General features: G+C 36.0%; 1 protein-coding gene across 1 annotated transcript in view; it reads left to right on the forward strand.

Annotated features, from left to right (window-relative positions):
* Positions 1–13,744, forward strand: part of KIDINS220 (kinase D interacting substrate 220) — a 79,074-nt gene extending 65,330 nt beyond the window's left edge. Inside the window, exons 26-29 of the mRNA XM_009275591.2 lie at positions 5,074–5,220; positions 7,011–7,109; positions 8,282–8,530; positions 11,323–13,744. Of these exons, the coding sequence (XP_009273866.1) occupies positions 5,074–5,220; positions 7,011–7,109; positions 8,282–8,530; positions 11,323–12,594 (1,767 nt within the window). The 3' untranslated portion in view covers positions 12,595–13,744. The remainder of the gene's footprint in view (positions 1–5,073; positions 5,221–7,010; positions 7,110–8,281; positions 8,531–11,322) is intronic.
* The last annotated feature ends 233 nt before the right edge of the window (positions 13,745–13,977 follow it).

Genomic DNA, 13,977 nt, shown 5'->3' on the forward strand with positions numbered 1-13,977 from the left:
TTCAGTTGGAACGGACCTACAACAATCATCTGGTCCAACTGCCTGACCACTTCAGGGCTGACCAAAAGTTGAAGCATGTTATTAAGGGCCTTGTCCAAATGCTTCTTAAACACTGACAGGCCTGGGGCATCGACCACCTCCCTGGGAAGCCTGTTCCAGTGTTTGACCACCCTCTCGGTAAAGAAGATTGTGTGCCTGACAGGATACCTCATCAGGGTTTCATCTATTCTAAAAACACTTCTTTTGTAGACTTTATTGAAATTTCGTTGAAAGGAAACAGTATTATACCTGTTTTAGGTACTGCAATTATCCAGAGGTGATGGGTACAATAATTTCATCCAGCTATTTAGGTAGCTCTTAGTTGATGGGTCATTGCCACTATATAAATGATACAGCTTTTACTTATTAAATGGATTGGTGTATGCAAAGTAATGAAATAGCCTAAAAAATTGTACACAGTAGTTAATGAACACCAAGATGTGTAACTGGTTTGATGATTGAAAACAAGAGGAGCGTGTAGAATCAAAATTGTCTTTCATGCAAATCTGGCAAGGAGCCAGAAATGTTGCAATTTTACATCTGTGTAAAGTAGAGAATAATAAATTTTTTGAATGTTCTAAGTCTTACAGGGCAAAAACCAGTTTCTTCAGGAGTATCAATTTTTTTTACACAGATCATCATTGCTACTCAGTTGCATGAGTTGGCAGAGCTGTGTTGAGGATGTTACGTGATATAGTTAAGGCTCTGTCGGTGTTGTCAGTCTGACACTGGAGTTGACTGAGTTCTGAAATTTCAGATCCTAATCATTAGTCTTGTAAAATCAGTGTAAGTCTAGGTTAGCTTAGTGGCAATCAGAAATCTTTTGAGAGCAGTCATCTTGTATCAATAATTTGACTTCTGTGACCTTCTATATTTGGATTCTGTTGCTGATGATAAAACTTGTCTATCTTAGACTGTAGTTTACTGTTCTTTACTGAATGGATCAAAACATAGATGTCAAACCGGTAAGTTTACCAATACCATCTATGTAGTTGTGCTAACATGAAAGTGCATTGCAAATTTTAGGGTATCAGCTTAAATCACTAATGCAAATAGGCTTGACTTAAGACGTCAACCTTTGCACATCTGTGATGGAGGCAAACATGCATTTCTGCTGACTTTACTATACAAATGGTTATTTCTGACAGGAACTGCAAAAACTTCTAGAGTGTTCTTCTGAGGAGTTTATCATCGGATCGTAGTGTAACCAATATCTGTTCATAGTATCCCCTATTATGTTAGAAAGCAAACTAGTATTAGCAGTGGTTATCTGTCATAAACTTAATCGTGTGCTTTAGTTTGCGTTGTTAATTATGACTTGTTAGGATGCAGCTTGTTGCGATATAATTACTTTGTTTAAATACATTTTTCATACTGCATTGAATATATAATATCTTAAGATGTAGTATGTGTGCTTTGAATGAGAACTAACAGCCCAGAGCATGTAGTGTAGATAAACATACAATATTCATTAAGAAACTGGAAGTGCTTCTCAAAAGTTTGAGCATGAATGAAAGTGTGTGGCATGGGAGTTTATTATATGGATTTTCTAGGTGCTTTTATGTAGCATTTTTGTGCTTTGAATATTTGTTCTTAAATGAAGTACCTTTTCAGTTCTGTAGGTGGTGGTGGTTTGCTTTTTTGCGGGAGTGGGATGGTGGTGGTGTGTGTGTGCTTAGATAGGAGGTGTCAAAGTTATTTGAGATACATTGTTGGTATAATGTGATCTTGAAATGGCAGGAGAATGTTTGGTTAAAAGCAGGATTTTCCATCAGAAACATAATGTAGAACTTTTATGCAAACAAAATACAGCAAGTGTTGCTTTTTTAAAAGTGCAAAATGGAGTAGTCTGCTCATAGGAAAATAGTATTTGTATAGCATATACTAAATGTGTATTCTGAAGGTCTACCTTAAAAGTTTCATCACATTATGAAAATATCCCGTTTCTATCCTAGCACTGATTTCCTCTGTTTACTTCAAAGCATGTCATCTGTATGTTCAACCTTTCTGATGTCACTTTAAGCTGTTGTTTCTTTCCATTCTGTTTTGTCCTTTTCTCAAAGCCGTGTAAGTCTGGGTTAAACAAAAACAGACAGGTACAGCCACTTTCTGTGAATTATCATTCACTTATTTCAGAGTAATTTCAGAAGCTGTCATACTGGTGCTTCATGCTGGGCTGTCTGTAAACTAATGCTCATTACTAGCCTTGAGGTTTGTTTTGACAAGCTGCTTTTAGCTTTTGCATGGCAAATACTTTTCAGACTAATGTTCTGTAAGCATCTTTAACAAAACCACTAAGGCTGAAAAATGTGTCAGTTTAAGTACAGTTTTAATTCACTTACATGATGACAGTATCCCTAAAGCTATTACATTACTTATTCTTCAGAGAGTGCTTTTTATAAAGAAAGATTTAGATTAATGTGCATCTATTTCAAACAGTTCACACTTTAACAAAAATAGTCTAAATATTTTAGTGCTTTTCCATATTTTTTTATACACAGAAGAGTTTCTAAACTAACTCTTAATGCATGCAGAAAGAATGACTTGTTCTTGATTGTTAAAAAAATATTTTGATCTGAAGGAGAACTGTTAAATTAGAAGTGTTTAAAACTTTTCTTCGTTTATTTGTAGATGTGTGATAGATAATATATTTAATAGATTCAGAGAACAAGAGCAATTGCTTGTGCACATTGCTTAGGGATCATTTCTTTTAGTAGTGCCACAATGTAATTTTGGCTGTAACGGTTTCTTTTATTTTAATTGATAAGCTTTCTTTCAAGAAATAATTAAGATTTGAATTAACTTAATACCTTTTCTTTTTTGGTATATTATCTAACTCATACCAATAGTAAATAGTGTGTTTATGGGGAAATAATAGACAAAACTGGTATTGCGAAGAAAATCTCAAAGTGATTTTTTAAAGAGGAAAAATAGAGATGTACATAAAAGAAGTATATGATAAATAGTTTATGGATGAAGCTTCTTCCTGTCATCTTCATCAGTTTGATGGTTGGCTTGTATCCTTAACACGATAAAGATTTTAGCTGTGCTAAAAATCAGACTAGATTAAGACCTAAATTTCATCCTTTAGATGCCTAATATGATAACTTATTAGGTATTGTAGGCACCTAATTAGGGAGACATTGCAGAATCTGAAAAGTAACTGTCTTGTCCTCAGAAGGAATACCAAGCCCCTAAGTTAGGTGCCCAGACTGTAGTGGAATTATAATGCTTAATTTTTATGCAATAATTTCGGTAGACTACGTACCCAGAAAATGGGGTATATCTTTTGTTTGTTTAGTGTCCAGTTGACATCACATAAAAAAAATATAAATGGTCAAAGGAACAAAGATTAGTGCCCCAGCTCTGTTTTCAGGCAAGTGTGCGAACTGCTAGACTTAGATTCCCCACAGCCTCCTGTAGTGTTCTTGAGTGAAGGTGATAGTTTGCCAGTTTTAAGTCCATTTCAAGCACATCTGGCAGAGAGCTTTGGGGGAATGACATGTAATAGCATCTAAACTTTGAAACTCAGAGTAGCTTAGGTGGGGAGCGTGCCTACCTCCCCAGATCAGGATATCTCCGATACAGTAAGTTAGAAATAACTCTGAGGTTAAATGGTAGTAGATAATGGGTTTTTGGATTGCTGCCTTGGAATTAATAGTTGAATAAATTCTTCTTAAATATCCTGGTTTAGATAATTCAGATATGGTTAATGCCATTCTGTGTGATAATCCTTGGTTTTTATAAGCAATATATTTGGATCTATTAATTTATATTAATTCTGAAAGATTAAATAACTTTGAAGTAATTAAATAAAAATGAAAAAAATATTGCGACTATAAAAACAGTCTTCATTGGTGATTTGAGGAATATAGTCAAACTTCGTTAACTGAACTCTGGATAGTCAAAATGCACTTTTACATCCCAGGGTTTACGCATGTGATGATGAGCTCTGAGGCTGTGGAAGCTCTTTTGCATCCTCCCAAAACAAGCTTTGTTTGGTGCATGGTCTACAAGAGCTGAAACCAAAACTTCACGTTCAGAAAAAGGGGAGGGTGCAACCTCCCTCCCAGGAGGAGGGCGCACAAGTATTTCACAGCTGATAGAACTGGTTCTGATTTTGCTTTTAAGAATTTGGAATCACTAGCATAACTGTTTAGAGCTTTGCACTTTGCTCCTACTTAACGCACAGGTCCCCATCCAGGGAGAATGTGGGTTTTTTTGACAACACACTGTCTTAGTATACTGACTACCTGCAGATGCATTTGTTTTGTTTTTCCATGCTTTCTTTGAAATTCCCAGAAGCTGGCAACATTAACAGGACAGCTTCTGTGTTACAGATCTGAGTTGTGAATAATTTCTACCTAATCTTGCAAAAGTTCAATATATATGAAGCATCCTCATAGTATCTTGGAGGGCAGTGGTGGTGCTGCTCTGTTTCTGTACTGTGGTACACAGCCCCTTGGCTGATCTTGCATAAATGGAGCTGAAGGAACCTCTGGAAAATGGACAGATGTTGCTAAAATTACCCAATGAATCCAAGTAATTGGGGAGTTACGTTTTAGGTCATCTTTGTCTGATACTAAACCAGGAGTTTTTAAGACAGGAAAATCTAAGTTGTGTCTGCATTATTTAAAAAAAAAATCAAACCAAAAACCAAACCCCAAACCAAACTAACTACTAAAATCAGGGGGAAACTCTGAGTAAAGGTGCATTTGAAATTGATTAACCCGTACTTAATATTTCTGATTTTTATATTGCTTTTCTTAAATAACATTATTTAAGAGAGGTATTTTCTCACGTAGGCAGGACTCAAGATGCTGTGGTTTTTCTCATATAAATACCTATAATAAATGTTTCCCAATATATAGATATTCTAATAGTAATTAAAAATGCCTGTGCATTCTTATTCTTATCTCTTAATTTTAAAATGTAGTTGAACACAACTTGATTTGTGTTAGTGTATATTGTGAAATTCTGGGTGTACTGAGTATTTGAACAAATCTTATGTGCACATTTTCTCACTTCTTACAGGGAGCAGGAGCAGGCACAGGATCAGCCGCAGGAGTATCACATGTGTCTCTGAGTACAATGAGTGTGGAAGCTGTGTGTGAGAAGCTAAAGCAGATAGATGGTCTGGATCAGAGCATGCTACCTCAGTACTCTGCAACTATAAGAAAGGTATCAGCTGAATTTCATTAACGTATTTAGTACCTAAACATGGAGATACACAAGGAAAAGGAAATACTTAGTTGCCTTTTTTCGTGAAAATGTTTATTGAAACACATCAAATGTCAAAACAACATCCTAACTTCTATGCGTGCTAAGTTTGGAGGACATTTTAATACAAGCATCTATTTTTCAGAGAAAATGCTCTCTCTCAGAAAGGAAAAACAGACTCAGAAATATAAATGCTGATGAGACTGGTTATTTTGAGAAAAGAAGCAAGAAAAACATTTTCAAAATTGCCACGTGTAGATAAATAGGGTTGCAAATGTTTTCTATGTCCAGGTAGCAACATCTCTTTTTTTTTCCCCCTGAGAAGTTGGCACATCTGTTGTAAATGAGTGGTGAAGATGGTTCCATTTCTGTCTTATCACATTCCACATCTATTTGCTTCAGAAAAAGGCCACTGTACATTTTTCTGTTCCTGCTCTTTTCTCTGAGACATTAGCACAGAATAATTTTTTTCTTCATTACTTTTTTCCACCATTCTGTGTGCTCCTTTTACAAAGAAAGAAGGGGAAAATATGAAGGTTGTCATCAGTGAATGTTTTTGCTGAGCTCACTTTGTCCCGGTACCTATCATATCTTAAAAAATACAGGGAGGATATTGATTCAAGGATTAAGAGACAGGTTTATCATAGGAAGCTACAGCGATGTTGCTTAAAGCAAGAAGTAGGATGTTGGATTGCAGCTCATTAAGTGTAGCTGCAAAAAATTCCAGTTGCTTCAGTGGCTCTAGAGTGCTAAAAGAATGTGCTCATCAGTTATCTCTAATGAGATTCCTCTTATTTATATTCTTGCATTTCTTACTACAAGTGATATCATGTAAAAAGGAAGAATGAAAATGGCTCAGCCTGGTCTTTTTCCTAGTTTGATTAAGACTGTCTGCTGGGATATGGGAACAAAACCACCGAGATCCCTCAGACTGAGCAGAGTTCTCAACTTGGGTCTTCCATTTTGTGGCTGCTCTCCTAAGACATGGTTCCTCTTTTACGTTCTGTCCATCCACTGATACATGGTATAAAGAGAAATACTTCTCATTGTTATGTAAGGAAAATCGTTCTGTATCAAGTTTGGTGCTGTTGGAAGTTAAGCACTGTATAAACACGCCTAACATAAGGAATCAGCTTCCTGGAATATAGATGGTGTTCAGGCACTTCTGTCTTGATCTCTGAAGGATGATGAAAATTAGAAAGAAGTCTAGTCTTCTATCCCTGGGTATTTCCGATGATGGGAGGAATGTAAGCCTGTATTTATGCAGCGAGGGAACTTGATGGAGGTAGTACCTGATCTTAGATGCCTCAAGCCAGGGGTCAGATGATGCCTGGGACTTAACTGATTATCTTCAGATATTCGGGCCTCTGCAGTCCGTTTGTGTTCCGAGTCTGAGAAGTCTAGGCAGATGAATGTGGTTTATCATCCGTGAAATTTTTTACTGCTGTGTTGTTTCCTTATGTCTGTTTATAGAACACAATCATATTGCCTTTCCTATACACATTTTTGATGGGTTTAATATTTTCATTCTTTTCATGACACGTAGGTTCTTCTTGTCCATCAGCAATCATCAATAAATATTCTTTTATAAAAACGTGTTTATTACATAGGATTGGATTTAAGAGTGATGTTGGGGAGTTTCACTAGTAGTCACCATCAATATATCCAATTTTAATTAAGTTTTCAGTCTGATACTGCCACACCATAAGTCTTGTATTGGTAATTTACATGACTTAGTTTTATTGTTTTAGGCAAATATAAATGGCCGTGTCTTGGCTCAGTGCAACATTGATGAACTGAAAAAAGAAATGAATATGAATTTTGGTGACTGGCACCTGTTCAGGAGCATGGTAAGACTTTCTCTTCAGTATTCAGGTCATCATAAATTTGTCTTTTTCATTACGAACCTTATCTTTTTTTCTTTCCTATTGCTTTCTTGTTATCATCATCTTTAAGATGATAAGTATCGTCTTAAAACATGCATGCATTTATTATTTTGTTACTTTGTCTTTTTGTCTTGAGCACTTTAATGAAGAACTGGTTGCCTATGGCTTTGCATCTTAATTGTTTGTGAACTCTGAAGTTTTGCCTCCTCTTTGTAAGATCTGTTTTTCCTGTGTGGGTTCCCTTTTCCCTTTTTAAATTTGCCTATTTTAATGAAATTGTCAGAACTTAATTCTCTTTGAAGCCTCTGTCCTTCTGTTAAAAGTTAGTCAGGGAGTTCACAGTATATTAGTGCGAGGAAGTGGACAGCCAGGCTCTTAGAGATGCATGGCACACAATTTCATAAGCATGATTTTAAAAGAAACTTAATCTAAAAATCAAGCCAATGAGATAAATGTACAATATTCAATTGACACATACTTGTATAACACGAGAATGCTGCATTGCATACTATTATTGAAGCATATATATAGATATCTAATTTTCCGTATTTCCCTCCTCCCAGTTTGTGAGTAAATGACAGTTTTACAGTGAGGGTTATGCATCAGAGAGAACTGTGTTTTCTCTTAAGTATTTTTAGTATATTGCCAGTTTTCTTTCTGAAAATAACAGTATGTCTCTCAACTGCTAAATCAGTCTTGAAAACACTGAGAATTACAAGATGCGATTTATTGTTAAATTCAGGTTGATTAAACTATGAAATGGAAGTGTTTGGTTTTGCTTTTAAATTGTAATTTATCACTTATCTAGTTTTACAAGAATTTAAGTGTTTTGTGGCATATGAGTTCTTTTAAGGGTCTGAGCATAATAAGAATATTTTGTAAAGAATAATAATAATTTGTAAACACAAAAAAATTCTTAAATATTAAAATGTGATTTGCAGTAAAGACAATGAATGCACTAGATCTGTGAACAGACTTTTCTTCATACTTTTCCATGTTCACCACCACCTGTGCAAGTACACTTTTACAGTTGTGAATTCCTTGTTCCTATTTTTAATAGAATTCTTCTTTAACAATTTTGAGAACTTCTTCTATTTATGTAATTACATTTATAATGTCTCTTTTTGTGTGTTAAGATACTTGAAATGAGAAATTCAGAAAATCAGGCTGTTCAGGAAGATCCTCGTGGAACAACTGAGCATGTTACCACTGCGATTCCTCATAGTGAACTTACTCGTCGTCCTGGGCAGAACACTGAGTTGCCACACACTGAGCTTACAGGTCTTTCTGGTCAAGCTCCCTACACACTTAACTTCAGCTTTGAAGAACTCAACACAATTGGTCTTGATGAAGCTCCTCCACGCCATAGTAACTTAAGTTGGCAGGTATTTAATAGAGAAATGTATTCTGCTTGCTTACCTGTATGGTAAAGGGTTTTTTCCATTCTTGGATACAGACAGGTCAAGAAGTAAGTCTGCTGTGACAGTTCAGGTACTTTCAGTTCTCAGTCTTGGCAAAGACCAGTTTTGCAGAGATGTAAAATCTAACCACACTCTCTGAGTCAAAGTCTTTAGTCTTTGCCATCTGAAAACTATTCATCTGTTCCAGTAATCACTCTTCAAGAGAAAAAAATCAAAGCTATCGTGCTTTTCTCATCTAGCTTAGGGCAGCGTCCTGCAAGATTTCTGTTTATCGTAGTATTCAGAATTTGTGTGTGAAATATTTTAGCTATGTGCTAGCCAGATGTTATACTATTCAAAGGATTACAGATACATTTATTAGGCTTTTTTTAAACGGACAACTACAGTGCTCTGTGACATCAGAGCCTTGTCCTGACAATGCATAATCTATTCGTAGACTCCAGAGCTGACATCTTTCTCTAACTACAGTTTCTGTCATACGTTATGGTCATTTTTCTTCTGTATCTTACGAAATCACCTGAAGTGTGTGATTTTCTTTTGTCCTTTTTAAGAAATAAGACAAATCAGTTGGTATCTAAATAGTGATTAGAATTAAAAAACAAAACAAAACAAACCCCAAACTCAAACATTTAGCAGCTTTTTAATCTCTGAAAGTCTAAATTAGAAAATCTTGAGGGTGCATCAAAATAGGAAGACACCCCAAATTACTAGCTATAGGTGATATTTTTAATATTCAGAATTGTCACTGAAAAGAGGTTTGGGATATATATCCCAGAGAGAGATTTCTGTCTCAAATACCTCTGTGTGTGTGCATGCGCACACACTTGTGTGTGTCTGTAGGATCCTGATTACCCTTACTGCCTGTTTCCAGCAACGGAGTATCAGTGTATGTTTTTCCAAACCAAAGTGGCATGACTCACATTTGTTACTTTGTTTTTGTATCAAAAGCAACGAAGTACAAGAAAATCTTTTTTAAAACACTCTGAAATGCAAGTTTAAATAAATAGTGCTTCTGATGCCATACAGTTACCTGAAGTTCTATCAAAAGAATGATAAAGGTAGTTTGTCCTTAAGAGAACATTAGAATTCGCCTATTGGAATTTTTGAAGTCAATACTGATTAAAAATAATATTGCTGCTTCTCTGTAAAAAGAAGGAGTACTACTGGAAATGCACAACAAAATAAAATATTTCTCTTTTTGGTGAGGAACCATAGCTGCTGTGAGTATGGATAAACAGTAGTGAATATGCATAAATAATCCAGTGTTAATATTTCTGAGATTCTTGCATTTTGCTTTGGGCATTGAATTGCTTAGCAGTCATGGCAGATAGAAGTCATTTAAACACCATTTTCCTTTAGTTAATCATGTTTAGCTGTTCCCCAGTATTCTAGTGTATATACAACATTATTGATCTTATGAAAAGCTGTCAGTAATACTTGTTTAGTAATATAGAGGGAATAATGGAATGGTAACCTGCAGAGCTCGTGTATATTGCTTGCTGGGGGGATTATGAGCATCTTCTGAGAAGGAAAGAAACATGTTGGTTTGCATTGCATTCCAGTGCAGAACAAGAAAAAGGAAAAGATGATGAACAGAAACAAGAAGGATAGGAGCGATGCATGTAAGAGCAGGAAAAAGGTGGGGGGAAGGAGGAAAGAAAAACAGAGGGTGAGAAAGAGAAGGATGGACCAAGAGGGTGTATCTATCTGATTAAGCAATTCTGTTCTAAATCTTAAATTCATTCACAGAATTTGAATCCACACATTCATTTTCCTGTTTACATTTAGCTTGTTAAAATTACCCAAGCCCTTTTAGGTTTTTTCTTAATAGTGTTTTCTAGTAGAAGTTAGGTTTTTGAAACTTGGTTCATTTTCAGTGTTGCCCCAAATAAGACATAATACCTCAACAGTCTTTCAAAATCTCATCTCTTGGGCACTGCGAAGTTGAGTAGGTTTCCTGAAGTACTTACTGCTTAAGGCAATGCCTCGGCTCCAATGCACTGGGCACTGTACATCTTTTACTTGGTGGTAGTGAGCAGCCCGCTATATGCATGACACGAAGCTGTATGTTCAGCCACAATCCATTCCTTTACTTTGTTCAGCTCTGTGCTAGACCTTGGTTCTAGCATTTAATAGATGGCCTAGCGTCCTATGCCTATGGAGTTCTCTGTGTGCACACTAAAAGAGAGCAGAGGTGGGGGCAAAGAGGAATATGTTTGTCCAAGACCCGATTTTTCTGAAATCAGCTATATGCAATGGAATTTTGCCAGGATATATTGAAGTAGGTAAGATGGGGGTCTTTTAAAAACGTTTTTGGGAGATGTTCAGCATTTAGATGAACTCTTGCTGTCTTTCTAATATAAAATGCTAAATTTGTAAGTGTACAAAAATGTATTAGAAAAGCTCATCTTGACATACAAATTCAGTTGTTATAATTATATACTCAAAAGAGTTAGCCTCAAATGCACTGGATAAAATGCTTGTTTTGTGGAAGTCTTCCGTTATGGGGACCAACAATAAGAATACTTTGTAAGTTTAGTGAATGTGTGTGTGATTACATATGTATGATTATAGTAAGCATATTTTAATTATAGCATTGACAATTTCACTTGCATAATCTATTCACAGCAACAAAAAAAATCATTTAAGCACATACTTGATACTTTGAGTTATTTTATTTAAAAAGATCAATAAAAGTAAAAATAAATAGTTCATTTAACTGTTATCTCTCTCTTTTCTTTCTTTTTGTTTTCCAGTCACAAACTCGTAGAACTCCAAGTCTTTCAAGTCTTAACTCTCAAGATTCTAGTATTGAAATATCAAAGCTTACTGACAAGGTGCAGGCAGAATACCGAGATGCATATAGAGAGTATATTGCTCAAATGTCACAGTTAGAAGGAGGTGCCAACTCTACTACAGTAAGTGGTAGGTCCTCCCCTCATAGCTCAAGTGCTTTCTATATGGGGCAGAGTACATCAGGGGGTTCCTTGCATTCCAGTGCAGAACAGGAAAAAGGAAAAGATGGTGAACAGAAACAAGATGATGGAAGAAAGTCCTTCTTGCTGAAGAGGAATGATGTTGTTGATTACAGTACTTCAGGTGTTTCTACTAATGATGCATCTCCTTTGGATCCTATTACTGAAGAAGATGAAAAATCTGATCAGTCCGGTTCCAAGCTTCTCCCAGGAAAGAAGTCTTCGGAAAGAACAAGTATTTTCCAGGCTGCAGATTTAAAGCTTAAGGGAGTTACTCTCCGGTATCAGAAACTTCCAAGTGATGAAGATGAGTCAGGAACTGAGGAATCGGATAATACTCCACTTCTTAAGGAAGGTAAAGATAAGAAAACAGATGGCAAAATAGAGAAGCAGCCCAAATCTCCAGAACATGGATCTGAACCTATTAGAACCTTCATCAAAGCAAAGGAGTATTTGACAGATGCCCTTTTGGACAAAAAAGATTCATCTGACTCTGGTGTAAGATCCAATGAAAGTTCTCCAAATCATTCCCTCCATAATGAAGGAGCAGATGATTCACAGCTTGAAAAGGCAAATCTCATTGAACTTGAAGATGACAGTCACAGTGGAAAGAGAGGAATTCCACACAGCCTTAGTGGCCTTCAAGATCCAGCTGTGGTTCGCATGTCTATTTGCTCAGAAGATAAAAAAAGCCCTTCTGAAAGCAGCTTGATAGCAAGTAGCCCAGAAGAGAACTGGCCAGCTTGCCAGAAAGTCTATAATTTAAATAGAACCCCTAGTACAGTAACCTTAAATAATAACAGTGCTCCAAACAATCGAGCTAATCAAAATTTTGAAGAAATACAAGGTATCAGAGATTCACCTCAAATTATCCTGCACCCTGGCTCAGGTTCTAATTCAACTGTGGTTCAGAACGAGAACCTGAAGAGCGTTGCTCACAAGCGGAGCCAGCGTTCAAGTTATACCAGGCTTTCAAAAGATTCATCAGAGCTCCACACTGTTACGGCCTCAGAAGGGGCTGGTTTTGGAGAAGAAAGAGAGAGTATCCTGTAAAAAGCAGCCAGGTTAAAACAGAGCATGCCCCTGAATTGTAGCTTCCTTGGAATTCCTTGTCAGTGTGTGGTTACATTAAGCTCTGTAGTTTAAGCTTTCAATATCGTAATAGAAGGTCTAGATTGTTTTCAGTCATTTTCTGGAGAGAAGAAGTAATTTTTACAAGAAGCAAATTACTTCAGACCTTCCCCACATATAAAAAGCATTACTTGTCAGCATGGAAAACCAATTCTTTGTTAAGACACTGTGCAAAGGTTTGGTCAGGGGCAGATGTTACAGAAGTAAGTATGGTTTAATTATTAAAATTATGTTGTGATTTTACTTTTCTGTTGGGATATGTATTACTTATCCCTTCTAAACAGTCCAGTTAAGTCTGCATACTTGCAAGTAAAGTTAAGACTGTGCATCTTTGCCATTTGATGTAAGAGATGCCAGAAGATTAAATACCACAACCTGTGATACCCTTATCAAGCTTTGCATTAATTAGTGGATTAATGTGTGCAACATATATTACATATGTTGAAATTTGATGTTAAGATACCTGTTTGGCTATACGTACACTTTTACTCTCTGTATGTTCAGTAATTGCTGTCGGCTTTGTGAACTTTGGGTAGAGTGGTGATAAGGTTTGTAAGGAACATTGTCTTGATGTGTCATTGGAATTGGCAGTTATTTATAAGGTAATACCTTATCATTGCTTTAGTGGATCCATTATTTATTATAGGTACATAATTTTGCAGTCACTGCTCTAAATAGATGCAACCACCTGAACTATGTTAAAATATTGTAAGGATAAAGTATGAATGTGATGTCTGAACTTACGGAGTATCTGTTGCTGTGTGTGGTCTTTCCTTGGTACAGTGTTTATCATTTGGTTATGGAAAGAAAAATTAGCAGTGTTTGCCATTTTAAAAATAATGCATACTTTTTGGAATCTCGTCAGAGCTGTACACCAGCTTCTTTGTTTCTGAAGTACAGTGTTTGAAAATTTTTATGTCATCTAAGTAATGTACCTGAATGTTACTGTAGCAAATACTTGTACTGTCCAGTGAAATCTGCATGTTTTTGAGGAAGAATTGTTCGAACTAGACTCTGGTAGTACAAAGAGAATAAAAAATAAATTGGCATGTTGGGTTTGTGTCCAAATTTCTGTTTATTGCAGTATTTTGTTTCTTCACTTGATAAAAATGTTACATCCATGTTGTTTTGGTTAAAGTACTTCATGGATTTAATTAAAAAGAATGCATTAAAACAATATTGTTATTAATACAATACTAAATAAGCATCAAGTATAAAAATACATTTGATAAATGGAATTGCCAAAGCAGACGTTTCTAAAGAAAGTGCTGTGAGCTGCGGAGATGTGGCCACCTCCTGCTAGTC

This window comes from Aptenodytes forsteri, unplaced genomic scaffold (assembly GCF_000699145.1).
Source record: "Aptenodytes forsteri isolate BGI_AS27 unplaced genomic scaffold, ASM69914v1 Scaffold94, whole genome shotgun sequence".
Taxonomy (NCBI): Eukaryota; Metazoa; Chordata; class Aves; order Sphenisciformes; family Spheniscidae; genus Aptenodytes; species Aptenodytes forsteri.